Consider the following 17,336-nt stretch of genomic DNA (forward strand, 5'->3'; position numbering starts at 1 on the left):
CATACAATATTTGTCTTTCTCTGTCTGGATTATCTCACTTAGCATAATGACCTCAAGGGCCAACCACGCCATCACAAATGGAAGGACATTTCTCCTAATGGCTGAATAATATTCGATTGTGTGTGTATATATATATTTATCTCACACTTTTATCATTCATCCTTTGACAGGCACTTAGGTTTCTGTACCTTGGCTATTGTGAATAATGCTCCAATAAACCTGGGAGGGCAGACATCCCTTTGATAATGTTTTCTTACCTTTGCATAAATACCCAGAAGTGGAATTGCACAACCATATGGTAATTCCATTTTTACTTTTTTGAGGAGCCTCCATGATGTTTTCCATAGTGGCTGCACCAATGTACATTCCCACCAACAGTGTTTTCTCCACACTCTCGGCAACACTCATTACCTTTCATCTTCTTGATGCCCGGCATTCTGGCAGGTGTGAGGTGATAGCGCGCGGTTTTGATGTGCATTTCCCTGATGATTAGCGATGTTGAACATCGCTTCATGTGTCTGTCGGCCATTTGCATGTCCTTTGGAAAAATGTCTTCCTGTTTCATCAAAGAGCATCTATTTTTAAAAACCAACACTAACATCATCCTCAGGTGAAGGCTGAGTGTCCCCTCCTGAGATCAGGAAAATCAGGACAGCAATCTTACTTCTTATTTAGCAACATGCTGGAAGTTCCAGCCCATGCAGAAGGCATGGAAAGGAAACAAAAGCCACAGGGATCAGAAAGGGAAAAGTAAAACAGTCCCTTGTTGCAGATGACACGACTGTCTGCTGAGAAAATCCCAAGGAGTCTACAAAAAACTTCTAGAACTATTAAGTGAGTTCAGCAAGGTCTCAGAATACAAGATAAACATACAAAAATCAGTTGTATTTCTATAAGCTAGCAGTGAACGTATGGACACTGAAATTAAAAGCAATACAATTTACAATTGCTCAATAAAATGAAATTTGTAGGTATAAATCTAACAAAACATGTATAGGACCTATATGCTGAAACACAACATGCTGGTGAGAAAATCACAGACGATCTAAACAAACGGAGAGACATGTCATGTTCATGACCAGAAGGCTCCGCATAGGATGTCATTTCCCCCAAAACCGATCTACAAGCTTAACACAATTCTTATTGAAATCTCAGCAAGAGTTTTTACAGATACAGACAATACTATTCTAAAATGTATATGAAAGACAAAGGAACCAGAATAGCTAAAATAATTTTGAAAAAGAATAAAGAGGAATCAGTCTACCCAGTTTCAAGACTTATTATACAATGGAACAGAACAGAGAACCCACACAAATGTACCCAACTGATTTTGTTAAGTTTTTTTAAATAAAATGCACATAACATAAAATTTATCCTCTTAATCTCTTTAACTGTAGAGTTCAATGGTATTAAATACATTCATAATGTCACGCAACCATCACTACCATCCGGCTCCATATTTCTTTCCACCTTGTAAAACTGAACCTCTGTCCCCATTAAACATAACTCTCCACTGTCCCCCCATCTCAGCCCCTGGCCACCACCATTCGACTTTTCATTTCTATGAACTGACTATTCTAAGCATCTCAGGTAAGTGGAATCACAGAGTATTTGTGTAACTGGCTTATTTCACTTAATCTAATGTCCTCAAGGTTCATCCACGTGATAGCAGTTGTCAGAATCCCCTTCCTTTTTTTTAAATTTATTTTGCTTTGTTTTGTTTTAATTTTATTTTTGGCTGCATTGGGTCCTCATTGCTGTGTGTGGGCTTTCTCCAGTTGGCGGCGAGCGGGGGCTACTCTTGGTTGCAGTGCGCAGGCTTCTCACTGCGGTGGCTTCTCTTGTTGCGGAGCACGGGCTCTAGGTGCGTGGGATTCAGTAGTTGCGGCACGCGGGCTTAGTCGCTCCGCGACTTGTGGGATCTTCCCGGACCAGGGATCAAACCCGTGTCCCCTGCATTGGCAGGTGGATTCTTAACCACTGCACCACCAGGGAAGTCCAATTTTTTTATATATATATTTATTTATTTACTTTGGCTGCATCAGGTCTTAGTTGCAGCACAGGGGATCTTTAGTTGCGGCACACGTGCAGGATCTAGTTCCCCAACCAGGGATCACACCCGGGCCCCCTACACTGGGAGCGTGGACTCTTACCCACTGGACCACCAAGGAAGTCCCTCCCCTGCTTTTTAAGGCTGAGTAATGTCCCACTGTATGTACAGACCATGTTTTGCTTATCTATTTATCCACTGGTGGACACTGGGGTTGCTTTTACATTTTAGCTCCTGTGAATAATGCTATGAACGTGGGTGTACAAATATCTCTTCCAGACCTTGCTTTTAATTCTTTTGGTTATACCCAGAAGTGAAGTTGCTGGACCGTATGGTAGCTCTATTTTTACTTTTTTGAGGAGCTGCCATACTGTCTTCCGAAGTGGCTGTACCACTTTACATTCCCACCAACAAGGGTTCCAATTTCTCCACAGCCTCACCAGCACTTGCTATTTTCTGGGTTTGGTTTTGTTTTGCTTTGATAGCAGCCATCCCAAAAGGTGTGAGGTCGCTCTCTTTGTAGTTTTGACTTTCATTTCCCTCCTGACCAGTGCATCTTTTCATGTGCTAACTGGCCTACGCGGCACTCAGCGTGGCTTGCGGGATTTTAGTTCCCCGACCAGGGATTGAACCTGGGCCACGCAGTGAAAGCACCGGGTCCTAACCACTGGACTGCCAGGGAATTCCCTAGACCCAACTGATTTTTGACAAAGGAGCAAAAGTAACTCAGTGGAAGGAGGATGGTCTTTTTTTTTTTTTTTTTTGGCGGTACGCGGGCCTCTCACCACTGTGGACTCTCCCATTGCGGAGCACAGGCTCCAGATGCGCAGGCTCCGCAGCATGTGGGATCTTCCCGGACCGGGACACGAACCCGCGTCCCCTGCATCGGCAGGTGGACTCTCAACCACTGCGCCACCAGGGAAGCCCGAGGATGGTCTTTTTAATAAATGGTGCTGGAGCAGCTCAACATCCAGAGGCAACAGGTGAACCTTATACAAATATTAACTCAAAATAGATCACGAACTTAAGTGTAAAATTATAAAACTTTTAGAAAAAACACAGGAGAAAAATCTTCAGGATCTAGGGATAGGCAAATAGCTCTTAGACATAAAACACCAAAAGTACAATCCCCAGAAGCAAAAATTGATAAATTGTACTTCATCAAAATGAAAACCCTATTAAAATGCAAAAACATGCTATAGGAGGGGGAAAAATATTCACAAACTATATATCTACCAAAGGTCTTTTATCTAGAATTATAAAGTACTCTCAAAACTCAACAGGAAAATAACAATCCAGTTAAAAAATTGGGCCACAACATGAAAAGCTATTACAACCAAGAGTCTGTGCGGATGGCAAAGAAGCACATGAAAGATGTCCCAACATCACTGGCCACCAGGGAAACGCCCCTCACACCCACAGTGAGGCACACCGCACACCTGTCACAATGGCTGCCACTGAAAGGAGCAAGGACCCCAAATGCTGTCGAGGATGACAAGCTGGGGGGGATGTAATGGTGCAGCCGCTCTGGGAACAGTTGGGCACTTTCTTAAGACACTGAACATGCAACTACCCTACAACCCGGCGATTGCACTCCTGGGCGTTTACCCCAGGAGCCAAGACTTACCTTCACATGAAAACCTGAACATCCACGGCGGTTTATAGCAGCTGAATCCCTAACAGCCCCAAACTGAGAACAACTCAGACGTCCTTCAATGGCGGCTGGTTAAAGAAACTCTGGTCCTCAATACCAGGGAGCACCGCTCGGTGGTAAAGGAACCAACTACAGACACAGCACCAACTGGGAGGGTCTCCAGAGAATTCTGAATGAAAAGAGCCAGTCCTACAAAGGTTCTGCACTGCCTGCTTCCGTTTATAGAATGGTACTGAAATGATGAAACTACAAAATGAACGGACCAGTGGTGGCCAGGGCCTGAGGAGGTGGGCGTGGTGTAAGAGAGGGACAGAGGGACGTCTGTGACCCGTGATGTGGGCCCTGCTCCCGCAGGACCTGTTACCACTGGGGAGACAGGGTACACGGACTCCTCTGGTTTACTTCTTACAGCTGCACGTGAAGCTACAACTGTGTCAAAATTAAAACTTGCACTTAAAAAAAGCTGCCTGGGGCTTCCCTGGTGGCGCAGTGGTTGAGAGTCTGCCTGCCGATGCAGGGGACATGGGTTCGTGCCCCAGTCTGGGAAGATCCCACAGGCCGCAGAGCGGCTGGGCCCGTGAGCCATGGCCACTGAGCCTGCACGTCCGGAGCCTGTGCTCCACAACGGGAGAGGCCACAGCAGTGAGAGGCCTGCGTGCCGCAAAAAAAAAAAAAAAAAAAAAGCTGCCTGACACTACCTTTCTTTTGTTCTATATTATTAGGCTGCATACTCTGTCCTCGCCTCCTGCCATGACAATGCTTTTCTATTGAAAGAATAGACAGTAACTCAGTATTTTCCCTAGCATGGTTATCTGAATTTATTCCTGGTAGCTTTTAAAACATTTATTTCAACTTCCTAAGCCATTATTGGTATGTCATGTACTTCTTTAGGTTGGTAGTTACATTTGGAAGAAACTCATTTCTTTCATATGAGGTGTTTGATCTCAGGCATTTTGAGTTTGTTTTGTGCAGAGAATAATCTGAGTTTTTGAACTGACCACACCATTGTCCAGGCTGTAACTGATGAGCTCTTTGTACGTGGAAATCACTGTGAACCACTCAACCAACTTAAATCCAAAATAATGCAACCCTAGCCCAGCTTCAGCCTTGCCCCAACTCCCCGCCAGGGGACATCTGGCAATGTTCTGAGGACAGTCTCAGTAGTCACACCGTGGAGGGGGCGAGGGGCACTGGCTTCCAGGACACTGCTAAACATCCAACAACGCCCAGGAGTTTCCACCACAAAGAATAACTAAGCCCCAAATGCCAAGAGTGCAGAAGTGAGAACCCCGTGGCCAGACCCCAAAGATGCCCACGGCCACTGGGACACCCCCGACCAGAGGACTGGGACGGCGGCTGCGCTGCACACCCACGCCACTGAGACGCAGTCGCTGGGCTGTGTTTGATGCACATGGGGTGAAGGCTCAGCTCCCGGGGGCCTGGCTAGGATCAGCATCACTACTCAGTCCTCACAACCAGCCCCCGAGCAAGGCATCACCGCTCCATTTACAGCTCAGGAGACAGGGCAGAGAATTAGAGCACTGGCCCGTGCTCACACAGGCAGGGGACATGCCGACCAGACCTCAAGGACAGCAGATCACACACGGCCGTCCCAAGGCCACCCTCCCTCCTCCCAGCCCCCTTTCTTGTCTCACAGCTGATAGACGGGGGGTACTTACCTTCTGCTTCTGAGCCCTGAAATGTTAAGCACTTTTTATAAAAAGCGCCAATAACCTGAGAATTACTCTGTTACAAAAACAAGTGATAATTTTAGACTAACTTGCCTATTTCCAGTAGATTGCAAATTAGAACCATTTTTAGATCATAAACCATGTTTACACCTGCTTTGCAAACAAGTACCAAAAGCCATCAGAATCACTAAGTGCTTCTCCTCTGGGCTTCCCTGTCTCCCTCCTCCCTTTTTCCTCCTTCCCCTCGGCTTGTTCTGGAACGCGCGAAAGTCATGGCCACCAGGAACAGGCTTTTCCCTCAGGAACTCTGACCTCCAAAGAGACGGGCCACTTCCAGGGGACTGGGACAAGAATCTGGCTCATCTCCCAGTTATTATTTACATTTCTCAGACATAACTGAGAAATCTGGACACAGGAGCCAGATCAAACCCATGTGTCTCTGGCTGGGAATGTTCCCCGGGGTCACAGCACCGTGCAGCCGTATCTCTTCACCACTTTGTCCACGAGGACGTTAACCACGGCCTGCTTCCGCCTGAAGGCTTCATTTCTCCAGAGCCCACGACAGCCCAGAGCAAGGCCAGGCCCCCTGCCCCAAGTGTGAGGACCCCCCCACCCATCCGCTAAGCCTGCTCGCTGGTGGACACAGAGCAGACGTGGTCCAGGAGCCCAGCCGGCACAGCCAAGGGCCCTAATCTGGAGTGCACGGCACCCCGTCGTGACGAGAGGTAGGTTCTGGCTTCACCCCTCAGAGACACCACATATTACAACGTCCAATGATGTTACATCACCAGAGATCATCAGGGAATGTAGTACTGGAGGATACGCTCAGAATCGGCTGGAGGACTCCTGAAAACCTCGATGGTGGGCACCCCTGGAGCTTGATTCAGGAGGCGGGGCGGGCCCAGGTGTCTTCATTCCACCGAGCCCCGAGCTGCTGGCTGCTGCTGGTGCAGGGACCCCGCTCCCAAGGCCCAGTGAGCGCAGCCGTGGAGGGCGAGCTGACCTGCCTCCGCCCCGCTTGCTGCCCGGCCCGGCTCCTGCCCACTAGGCCGCACATCCTGAGACTCCAGGTCAACAACTGTCCCCTGCCTGAAGGGACAGGCCTGCAGGGTGTGGCAAGGTCAGCAGCGCACAGGCCCAAGGCCAGCGGAAGGCAGGATGGGGAGGGGCAGCAAGGGCGGCTCGTGTGAAGGCGGCAAATCAGACAGCGGACGCCAGGCTAGGGCAGCCCTTGGCCTCTCATGCTCCCCAAGACAATCCGGCTCTAATGTAGAAGACGGATAACCAACAAGGACCTACTGTAGAGCACACGAAGTTGTACTCAATATTTTATAATAACCTAAGGGAAAAGAATCTGAAAAAAGAACATATATATGTATAACTGAATCCCGGTGCCGTACACCTGAAAGCCAACACATGGACGCAAACTGCAAGGACCCTCTGTTCAAGGCCTTCCAGCCTGTGCAGGAGGCTACTTGATAATGCTCACAGCTCCGCACCCACCGCTCTCTCCTTGGGAAAACAGACCCAAAACAATATTGTGAATAATATTTTATTTAGTCATTTTTGTTTACAACTGAAACTCTGGGAACTCAAAATTAACATCTTTGCCCGTGAGCTTCTTATAGACACCAGAAAACGTTTCAACCTACGAGAAAAGAAATAACTCATCACAAAACATTTCAATACACATTCGTCTTAAAGCCTAAAGTCTGTGAAATTGTGCCCTGTATGGTTTTTCTCCTCAGCAACCAGGCAGAGAAGGAATATACCAGACATGCCTCTATAGTCCCAAGCTGGGGGCAAGCTCCTCTCGTGTCGTGGGACAGGCCTCCACAGCACTGCACCCGAGGGCTGGCTCCTCTAGGCCACTCGGCAGACCCCGGGGGACCCCAGAGGTTAATGCTCTACCAGGAATGAAGCAAAGTGACAGTTCTCCCCAGATTCTAACACGACCACCACCCCGTCCATAAAAACAGCTTTACTAAAAGTCACACCATGGAATTACTTTACTTCAATTTCTCTAATAACTTAAAAGGTAGAGAACTCCATTTTTTAAAACATCCCCCAGGACTTCCCTGGTGGCGCAGTGGTTAAGAATCCGCCTGCCGATGCAGGGGACACGGGTTCGAGCCCTGGTCTGGGAAGATCCCACATGCTGCGGAGCAGCTAAGCCCGTGCGCCACAACTACTGAGCCTGCGCTCTACAGCCCGCAAGCCACAGCTACTGAGACCATGAGCCTAGAGCCCATGCTCTGCAACAAGAGAAGCCACCGCAATGAGAAGCCTGCGCATCACAACAAAGAGTAGCCCCCGCTCACCACAACTAGAGAAATCCCGCACGCAGCGACATAGACCCAACACAGCCAAAAAAAAAAAAAAAAAAAAAAAAAACACCCCAATTTAAAACCTGACATATAATCCAAGAGGAAGTGGGCCCTCAGTTCACAAAGATTGGTTCTGCTGCCACATGGGGATGGGTTAGGCTGCATTCTACCCTTATCTGTTCTGGATCTTTCCATAATAAACAAGGCCTATTACCTTGTGTTCCACATTGTTCTGCTGTGCTTTATCCAAATGAACCTTTATGAGTCGGCTGCCGTCCAGCTTCACGCGGATCCTCTTGCCCACAATCTCACTTGGGAAAACCAAGTCCTCCAGGATGGCGTCGTGCACGGCTGTCAGAGTGCGGCTTGAAGAACAGAATACAGTGACAAAAGTGAGAAACCTAGCAAGGTCTGCCGTCCTGGGAGCCCCAAGGGCACCTCTTGAAGTCAAAAACATAAATGGCAAACTCCAGGTTCCTGAAACCAGATTAACACTAGCTTTCAAGTAATCTACTTTCATTTAATGTATCACACCACGTGCCATTACCAAACTAGAACAGGTTAACAAACACCCCATTTTTTTTGGCTACACGGCACATCTTGGGGGATTTTAGTTCCCTGACCAGGAACTGAAGCCAGGCCTAACCACTGGGCTGCCAGAGAATTCCCGACACCCTATTATTTTATTTCAAAAGCTTAGAGTATTTTAAACGTGTTATCTTGTAAAGTACACATACACCAGCTATTATGACTGATTTTCTCCAGGGGATGGAGATTGACGATGACTTTTATTTTTACACATTATCTTTAGGTTTATTGTCAGTCGTATGATTTCTCGACTAAACCACTGCAGTAACCTCTTTCCTCTCTCCAAAACTATCCCATCCGTTGCTGTCAAAATAATCACTGATGTCATTACACACTTCACCTACTAAAGACCCTTTGAGGGCTCCCCTTGGCCTCCAAAATGCACCAAACCCCCCTTGTTCCCTGCGATGGAATGAGGTGACATCCCATCCCAAAAGACACAGCTCTATCACCAGCTCTAGGATGTGGCCCCTCCTATGAGGGTCCCCGGTTTCCAGCCCATCCCATCACACGAACTGCCAAGGGAACCATGCTCCTCTCCTGAGTATCACTTCAAGTTCACAACCCATCTGGCTGCCTGATGAGAAGGTTCAATTAATTCCAAACCTTCAGAGTATCAGCTTTGTACCACAGGATATCAGGAATGAGCAAACGAAAAGACAGCTCTCATTCTCAATGTTTATGCAGCTACCCTGTATCATGGAACGTGTCTAGGTCTTGTTCACCCCTCAGTGGATCAGACACTATGTTCTACTCATTTCTATTTCCTGTCTGGCAGCTCCCACGCACACAGAAGGGGCTCCTAAATAACTGCAAAGGCCTCACTGCCCCATGGCGGACCCACTTTCCAAAGCCTTTATCACCTCTCCAAAAGCAAATGAGATAGATGGCCCAATCGATAAATGGCTGCTAACCACCGATTAAGCACTTCTTACTCTTACAGGACTAGGTAGGCACACATATGGAAACTTGCTAATTACTTCCTTCAAAACATAAATTAGGACGGAATCAAAGCTAGCCTCAAACTCAAATTCCAACCCAGTCTAAAGACTTTTTAAGGGGGAGCAGTGGCAACGCAACTTTAATAATCACAAAGCATAGGAACTAATCTGCTTCAGAAGAAAAATAACTGAAACCCCGCTACAGATGAGAAGCCAAAGAAAACATAAACCTCAGCATTTAATCTGCTGTAGGAGAGAGATAACGACTGAGAAGGAAAATGAATCTGAAGGCAAGAAACCAGATTGGAAAGGGGTGGATTCACTCTGGCCTCCCAACTAGACCTCACTGCAGGAGAATGAAGACTCCCATGTCTAGACCAGGTCACTAGGAATGGGCTGAAGTCATTACCTGAGAAAATGTGCAAACAGGTTTGGGGTGAAGGATAATTAAGGCTGTAGATCTGGGAGTCAGTGCCTTAGTTGGGTGCGAAGCGAAGGATCTGTCTTTATACTCAAGTACTAACTGGGGTTGTCAGAACTGAGATTATAAAACCACTTTTTAAGTATCATAATTAACAAACTAAACGTTCTTGATTATCCCCTGTATTTGATCTCTTGCAAACTGTCCAGAATAAAAAAAAAAAGCTAAATTCTTACGCTACTCCAGCTACTCCAACTGCCAGCTACTCCAACTTAAAACAAGCTCAGGGGCTTCCCTGGTGGCGCAGTGGTTAAGAATCCACCTGCCAATGCAGGGGACACGGGTTCGAGCCCCGGTCTGGGAAGGTCCCACATGCTGCGGAGCAATTAAGCCCGTGTGCCACAACAACTGAGCCTGCGCTCTAGAGCCCGCGAGCCACAACTACTGAGCCCACGTGCCTAGAGCCCGTGCTCTGCAACAAGAGAAGCCACTGCAATGAGAAGCCTGCGCACCAACACGAAGAGTAGCCCCTGCTCGCCGCAACTAGAGAAAGCCCGTGCGCAGCAACAAAGACCCAACGCAGCCAAGAATAAATAAAATTTATATTTAAAAAAAAAAAAAAAAAAAAAACAAGTTCAAGGTACTGACCAACACTCCGAGTTCCAGAAAACCTGGAACCGGCCTTTGTAGGCTCACCACTACTCCCTCTCCCCCCTCCACCACAGCATATGGTACAACACATCCACCCACAACACTGGAGACCCATCACTTCCTATTTTGTAGGAACTTTAGAAACAAGACTGACTGTAAATTCCAGCGTCACTAATGCTAGCTGTAATGAGCAAACGATGGGGGAGTCTCCTCATCCCATAAGCAGGGATGCTAATACTACAAATTCACAAGGTTGGCCTCTCTGGCAGTTAGAGGGATGCCTGAGTATTGTTTTCTCAAACTGGTCCAAGGGCAGGATCTGCAGCGATCCAATAATCCAAGTCTATGAAACCAGAGACTTCAACAAAATACCAGAAGGCCCAAAGAGCCAACTTGCAATATCTAAGTTTCTGTCAGATAACCTGCAGTTCGATCAAATTTACAAAGCCTCGTCCACCAGCAACTACAACTGCACTGACACCTTCAACCCGTGATGTGAGCAACAGAAAAATCTCATCTTTCAGCCTTAATCCACAGCAGAAGTCAACAATGAGGATGACAGGTCGCAGCCCACCTGCACATCTGGTGTGCTTTACCCCACGGCACTCAACTCAAGATTCCTCCCCACTGTTCCTTACCCTTTGCCCAAAGAACTGGAGGAAACAATCTCATCTTTTGTGATAACAGTAACCTATTATACCACCTATGTGAACATACGTAATTCTTACCTCCAGAGTTACTTTTAAAACATTTCGCATATAATTACAGAAAAAGCTAAGTCACTTGATAGAAGTCCCCGTGCGAATGGATTTCCTACGTTAACAACATTTAATTTTAGGAGCCTACTCCAGCTGACTATAAACAACACACGCCAGTCAAGAATTGTTGACAAGAGTGGTGCGTTTTTCATGCTGCTAAAACTTACCTCCTGGGACGTTTTTGCTTATTTTTTGTACGGCTTTTTCGAGTTGGCTTAGGCAGAATTCTCCTCTGTAAAGTAAAAATTATCACGCAACAACAAAAAAAAAGACCGTAAGTAAGTCGGCAGAAAACAAAGCACTGTCAACCTGCTTTAAAAACCAAAGGACTCCACAGCTGAATAAATGCAAAGCTCCACAAAGCCGAACAACCTATAGACCCAACAAGGTACTGAGAAACCCTCTTACGTACTCCCCGATTTCTCGGTAATTCTTCCAGAATCCGTGGCTTACATTAAAATGCAACTGGAAAATGTTGGCTGCTCCATGATATGACTGATCTCCCAAAGATCACACCCCTTTTCACGTCCCATCTGGCCCACTACCCACTTCAGTACTAAGCCAGGATACCACTCCGTTAATTCCTCATCAGCCGGGCACTTAATTTCTATAGATTTCTGTTTGCAGGAAGGCCAGGTAACTTTAAAAACAAAACAAAACAAAACCTCTCGACCGTGTTCCACTTTCCCTACATACCATTTCTTTGCATCTCTTTTCCTCCCCAAACCTACGTCTGACGCACCAGGCAGGAAAACCTCGCTGAACCTCAGACAGGCAATTCCATCAGGCTGAAAACTCAGGCTCACTGCAAGCACACGTCTCACCGCGATCACCTGTGTGCACCCCCGGTGCACCGACGGCGCTGCACACACAGAGCCGCCTTCGCCTTAACAGCAGCCGTGCGCCGCCTCCCTTTAGCCCAGTGCGAGCACCCTAAGCTCCGGGAACAGCTTCTTCACACTCGCGAGCGACGTATAACGGGACTCGCAAGACCGCGCATTCAGCAGCAGCACAGCTACCTGCGCAATAAAAACAACGTGCTTCCCGCTGAACTTCTTCTCCAGCTCCCGCACGAGCCGGACCTGGATCTTCTGGAAAGACTTCAGCTGAGGAACAGGAACGAAGATTATGATAGCTTTCCGACCGCCACCAACCTCAATTTCCTGGGAAAGAGAGAGCAGAGAGGCGCACTCTCGCTTAGGCCCCCACCGCCGCCCCTCCGGTCTGGCCCAGCTGAAGCGGTAACGCGCCGCGCCGACACCGTCACACGCTCGACACCCGAGTCGCTGGGGCGTCCCGCCAACAGCACGTGCCCCGAAGCCCCACTGTACCTTGGCGGCCGTGATGTTCAGCTCCCGCAGCTGGGCCTTGAGGTCCGAGTTCATCTCCAGCTCCAGGAGGGCCTGCGGGAGAAGAGGCAGGAGGGCACCCTCAGCGCCCGGACCCCGGACCCCGGACCCCGGACCCCGTCGCGGCCTCTGCGCTCCGCCCGCCCCCTCACCTGGGAGATGCCCGACTCGAACTCGTCCGGCTTCTCGCCATTAGGCTTCACGATTTTCGCGCTGGAACTGAACATGGCCGGCACCTGGAAGCACGGAGCGCTCAAGCCGGGCGGCCCGCGACCCCGCCCGCCCACCCACCCGCACAGCCCGGCCCCGGTCCCAGCCCCAGCTCCCCCCGCACACGCCATCGGGGCCCGCGGGCCGGGTAATCGGCCGCATCTCCACCCGGGGACCCCAGACGTGTGCCCCTCAAAGCCATCGGGCCAGCACAGCAGCGTCCGGCAACATACCTTGACCAAGCGGCCAACGCTCTCTGCAGCCGCCGACTCCAGTAGGCTTGGGAAGAGGCCTAGATCTCGCGAGAGTTCATTAAATCCCGGCGGCAGAGGGGAAGAGGCGGGAATAGTGCGAGTCAACAAACCGGAAGAACCACTGAGAAAAGGTGGAAGCCTAGAGAGTCCCAGGAAGAGGCTCCGGAGGACCAGTGCGTTGGCTACGCTTTTCGCCCGCGAGAGCCTCCTCTTCCGGGCGGTTTGCGGGAGTTTTTCTGCGTTCCCTGGAAGTTTGAGGAGGTAGCCGGGTGGCCGGGCCGGAGTCTGGGCTGGAGCCCCGGGCCCGAGAAAAGCAACCTGGGCTACCCCTGAGGTTAGGACGTAACTTAACACGAGGAAGGGGCTTCCCTGGTGGCGCAGTGGTTAGGAATCCACCTGCCAATGCAGGGGACATGGGTTTGAGCCCTGGTCAGGGAAGATCCCACATGCCGCGGAGCAGCTAAGCCCGTGCGCCACAACTACTGAGCCTGCGCTCTAGAGCCCACGCGCCACAACTACTGAAGCCCGCGTGCCTAGAGCCCTTGCTCCACACAAGAGAAGCCACGACAATGAGAAGCCCGCACACCACAACTAGACAAAGCCCACGCGCAGCAATGAAGACCGAATGCAGCCAAAAATTAATTAATTAATTAATTAAAAAACAAAAAACACGAGGAAGCTGAAGTCCCTGCTGAAGCAATGGGAAGGAGTCACAGACTTGGATGCCAGTTCTGTGTGTAGAGAACCCAAAGGATGACATTTGTGAAAGCTCTTTGGAAACGAAGTGCTTTACAAATAAATGTGATTTTCAGGCCACACGTGGCTCTCGTGTTGACTGCTTGGTGCGGCCGACAATTCTGAGACATCTGCGAACGGCGGTGGTGGGGCAGCCTGAAGCTGGAGGAGAACCACCCCAAGGGGTGAAGACCTGGGGGCCAGATGCAGGACGCGCGATTCCAGGAGGAGGGCCAGAGCGGGGGAAAGATGATTGGGAAGAGTCGGGGCTCGAGCTGGAGAAACGGATGTGGTCAAGGTGTGGTGAGAGATGGCGAATTGCCTTAGAATGGACCAAGAAGTCAACAGAAGAATGTTTTGTTGGAAAAGTGCCTACCGTCCTGTCACTTGAAACTCATGTGTAAAGCACTACCTGCCCTAGACAGGAGCCAAAAATACAATTCACAAATAATTGTTAATGCGAATGTTCCGTGCTAATACTGCCCTAGGTGCTAGTTATAAGGGAAACCCACGGGATCCTTGCCCTCGCGAGATTGCAGGTTAGAGAACATAATATCCCATAAATTGTATGGCTAAATATATAATGATGAATTGTAATAACACATAACAGTAAAATGAGTAAAGGTGGCCAGGAGGATTCATGCTTTAAGAAGTCATGGAATTCTTTGGAAGAGATGGAATTAACCAGCAATGTGGAAGAGTAGTCACCAGGGAGAAGGGCATTTCTGACGCAGGGAACTACTTGTGCCACATTATCTGGCAAAGGGGAGATAACTTAGTCTACTTGAGCTTCAGTTTCCTCACTTGTCAAATTTAACAGCAATTATCTACATGGGCCAGGCGCTGTGGAAAATGCTGAAAACAATACACTAGGTGATCTCTAAGATTTCCAACAACTTTAAATAAGCTAAGATTGTGTTCATCTCAGATTTTTAAAGCTGTATATGCTTCTCTAATAATGTTTCAAAAAAAAGGGCAACTAACTATCTCACTGGAAAATTAAGAGTCAGCTTGGGACTTGTTCAAGAGAGAAAGTATAGCTGCATCTGCAGTCTTATCTGGGCAGCCATTCTGAACCCTCTTGATGAACCATTTCCATGTCAATGCTCTACATGCCTTTTCAATCTGGCTTCTGTGTCAGCCACTCCACCAAAGCAGCACTCCAAAAGTGCCTTCAGTAAAGTACTTTCTGGTTTCCAGTACTTTGATGAGAGGAGTGGTGAGAGAAGACATCCTTGCCTTGTTCCCCAACCCTGGGGGAAAGCATTCTGTCTTTCATCAGTAAGTATATGACGTTAACCTTAGGTTTCCATAGATATTCTTTATCTTTATTTATTGAGAAAGTTCCCTCCTATCCCTATTTTCTAAGAGTTTTTATCATAAATGGGGTTATGCATTTTATGCATCGATTAATCACGTGAGTTTCTCTTTTTAGCCTGTTAATATTGTAGACTACATTAATTGTTATTCACATATTGAACCCACCTTGAATGTCTGGAATAAACCCCAGTTGGAAATAGGATACAATTCTTTTTCATATTACTGGGTTCCATTTACTAACATTTTTTATGAGGATTTTTTTTTTTTTTTTTTTTTTTTTGTGGCACGCGGGCCTCTCACTGTTGTGGCCTCTCCCGTTGCGGAGCACAGGCTCCGGACGCGCAGGCTCAGCGGCCATGGCTCACGGGCCCAGCCGCTCCGCGGCATGTGGGATCTTCCCGGACCGGGGCACGAACCCGTGTCCTCTGCATCGGCAGGCAGACTCTCAACCACTGCGCCACCAGGGAAGCCCTATGAGGATTTTTTATGTCTGTGTTCACAAGGGACATTGGTCTGTAGTTTTCTTTTTTGTACTGTTTTTGTCAGGTTTTGGTATTAGGTTAATACGAACATCATAAAATAACTTGGGAAGTGCTCCCTCGTCTTTTATTTTCAGAAAAAAAATTGTGTAGAATCAGTGTTAATTCTTCAAGCATTGGGTTGAATTCTGCCATGAAATCATCAGGGCCTGGAGATTTCTTTTTCCAGGGTTTTTTACTATTATGAATTCAATTTCCTAATAGTTACAAGGTTATTCGAATTATCTCTTTCATATTGGATGAGATTTGGCGGTTTGTGCTTTTAGAGGAATTGGTTCATTTCATTTAAACTGTTGAATTTATGCGAGTAGAATTGTTCATAATATCCCCTTATTATCCTTTTAATGTTCATAACAGTAAAAGATACCTTTTTAAGTAGGTTTCATGGGGAACCTTCAAGTCAATACATTATTTCCAGTTCCTGTAAGAATGAAAATACTACCTGGAAACAGAGAATGTACCCCCAGGGTTAGTTTAGCAGAAGAGCAGGGACATGATAAAAGAGGTATAAGAGAACATTTGGGCAGTGATTGGGAGAGTGGAGTCTGTTAGGGGGGACAGAAAAGCACCCCTTCTTTAGGAAGATTTGACCTTCCAGAGATCAGAGGAAGGTCACTCCATACCTAGAAAGGAGAGGTTTTACAACAGGAGAAAAGAAATATAGAAAAAGTATAGATTGGAGGCACTGGAGTCAAATTTTGCTTAGGCCTCTGCCTAACTGAAATACAGTTCTAAGTTGTTTATTCAGGAGAGGTGCCGTTATGAACACAGAGTCCTTGCCATACTGGAATACAGCAACACTTTCGTTAGCTAATGGAGCGTAAATAGCCCACATCTACCTTACAGTTGGTTATTAAATTGGCATCACTGTCAATATATCGACTTCTAACAAGTACCTCAATCCATTGTCTTGTAAGCCCTTTGCAAATGGGAATAGCCAAAGGGTGACCAAGGGAGATGAGGTCATCCCCGCTTGCTACATCAGTATTAGTTGTAATTGTACTACATTGTTCATCCAGGCATGAAGTTAACTCCATGTCCACTCTGAAAGGCACAGCATATGTAGAGGCTTAATGACAGCCATTTTCCTGCACACTCAGGGCCCTGCTCAATTGCTGGCATCAGTCACAGATGCAACATAATGATGCCTTTCTTCCCTCCTAGCCTCAGGCTGCATTAGTTTTCCTGCAGGGGAAAGCCTTGGCTGTGGGAAGAATAGGCACATTACAACTAAAACATGCCTGCTGACCAGGAAGGTCAGGAAAGCCTTAAACTGGTGCAAGTAGGTGAAGCAAGCAATGAAAAATGACTATATTAGGAAATCCAGCTGCAAACCCAAATGTTAAAAAGGTATTTTGTCCTTTCTCCCTACCCCCAAGAATGCTACTGAGTGAGCATCTGGACAAGGGCATGAGGGAGAATTGAGGGGCCCCAGGACACCAACCCAGGCTGCCCTGGACGCTGTGAGCAGAGGTCAAGGCAGCCTCTGTCCAGTGGCCTGTGTACAGCTGATGAGGAATAGAGTCAAGTGCCCATATTGCAGGTTGTTCCTCCTTTTTCCGAGGGAACAGATGCAGCATCTTCATCACTTCAAGCATTTTTTTAGTATCTCAAGAAACAATTGTGTAACAAAACTTTCTTAAAAACTAACAACTTCTTGTAAATCCAATTAACATATATTAAAGAACCTAAAGCTTTCTTTAGATATACCAATATTAAACTAGGTTTCACCTAAAAATCATTAGTGTAAACCAATTACTCAGATATATATTTCAAATAACTGCCACTGGGCTGTCACTCTAAACAGACCAAACTATCCCTTACATGTGGTTATGAGAGAAAGACCAA

At 47.5% G+C, this 17,336-nt stretch overlaps 2 protein-coding genes across 2 annotated transcripts in view; both read right to left on the reverse strand.

Moving 5' to 3' along the window:
• The window catches only part of COLEC11 (collectin subfamily member 11), a 34,347-nt gene extending 31,547 nt beyond the window's left edge, over nucleotides 1-2,800 (reverse strand). The window contains exon 1 of the mRNA XM_067703779.1: nucleotides 412-2,800. The gene's annotated coding sequence lies outside the window, so the exon portion shown is untranslated. The remainder of the gene's footprint in view (nucleotides 1-411) is intronic.
• A 4,131-nt stretch (nucleotides 2,801-6,931) lies between these two features.
• RPS7 (ribosomal protein S7) lies at nucleotides 6,932-13,015 on the reverse strand. Its single transcript, XM_067703780.1, has 7 exons — nucleotides 12,874-13,015; nucleotides 12,583-12,666; nucleotides 12,413-12,484; nucleotides 12,101-12,244; nucleotides 11,249-11,313; nucleotides 7,937-8,087; nucleotides 6,932-7,043 (listed from the first exon to the last, which is right to left on the reverse strand). The coding sequence occupies exons 2-7, from the start codon at nucleotides 12,655-12,657 to the stop codon at nucleotides 6,966-6,968; spliced, it is 585 nt and encodes a 194-aa protein (XP_067559881.1). The 5' UTR covers nucleotides 12,658-12,666; nucleotides 12,874-13,015; the 3' UTR covers nucleotides 6,932-6,965.
• Between the last annotated feature and the right edge of the window lie 4,321 nt (nucleotides 13,016-17,336).

This window comes from Pseudorca crassidens, chromosome 14 (assembly GCF_039906515.1).
Source record: "Pseudorca crassidens isolate mPseCra1 chromosome 14, mPseCra1.hap1, whole genome shotgun sequence".
NCBI lineage: Eukaryota > Metazoa > Chordata > Mammalia > Artiodactyla > Delphinidae > Pseudorca > Pseudorca crassidens.

Excerpts from the sequence above, each read along its gene's own strand:
- RPS7 (XM_067703780.1), bottom strand. The coding sequence starts at position 12,657 with ATGTTCAGTTCCAGCGCGAAAATCGTGAAGCCTAATGGCGAGAAGCCG. Across the intron at positions 11,314-12,100 it reads ACGTTGTTTTTATTGCGCAG|AGGAGAATTCTGCCTAAGCC; the intron begins GTAGCTGTGCTG and ends TTTACTTTACAG. Across the intron at positions 7,044-7,936 it reads AGAACAATGTGGAACACAAG|GTTGAAACGTTTTCTGGTGT; the intron begins GTAATAGGCCTT and ends CTTTTCTCGTAG.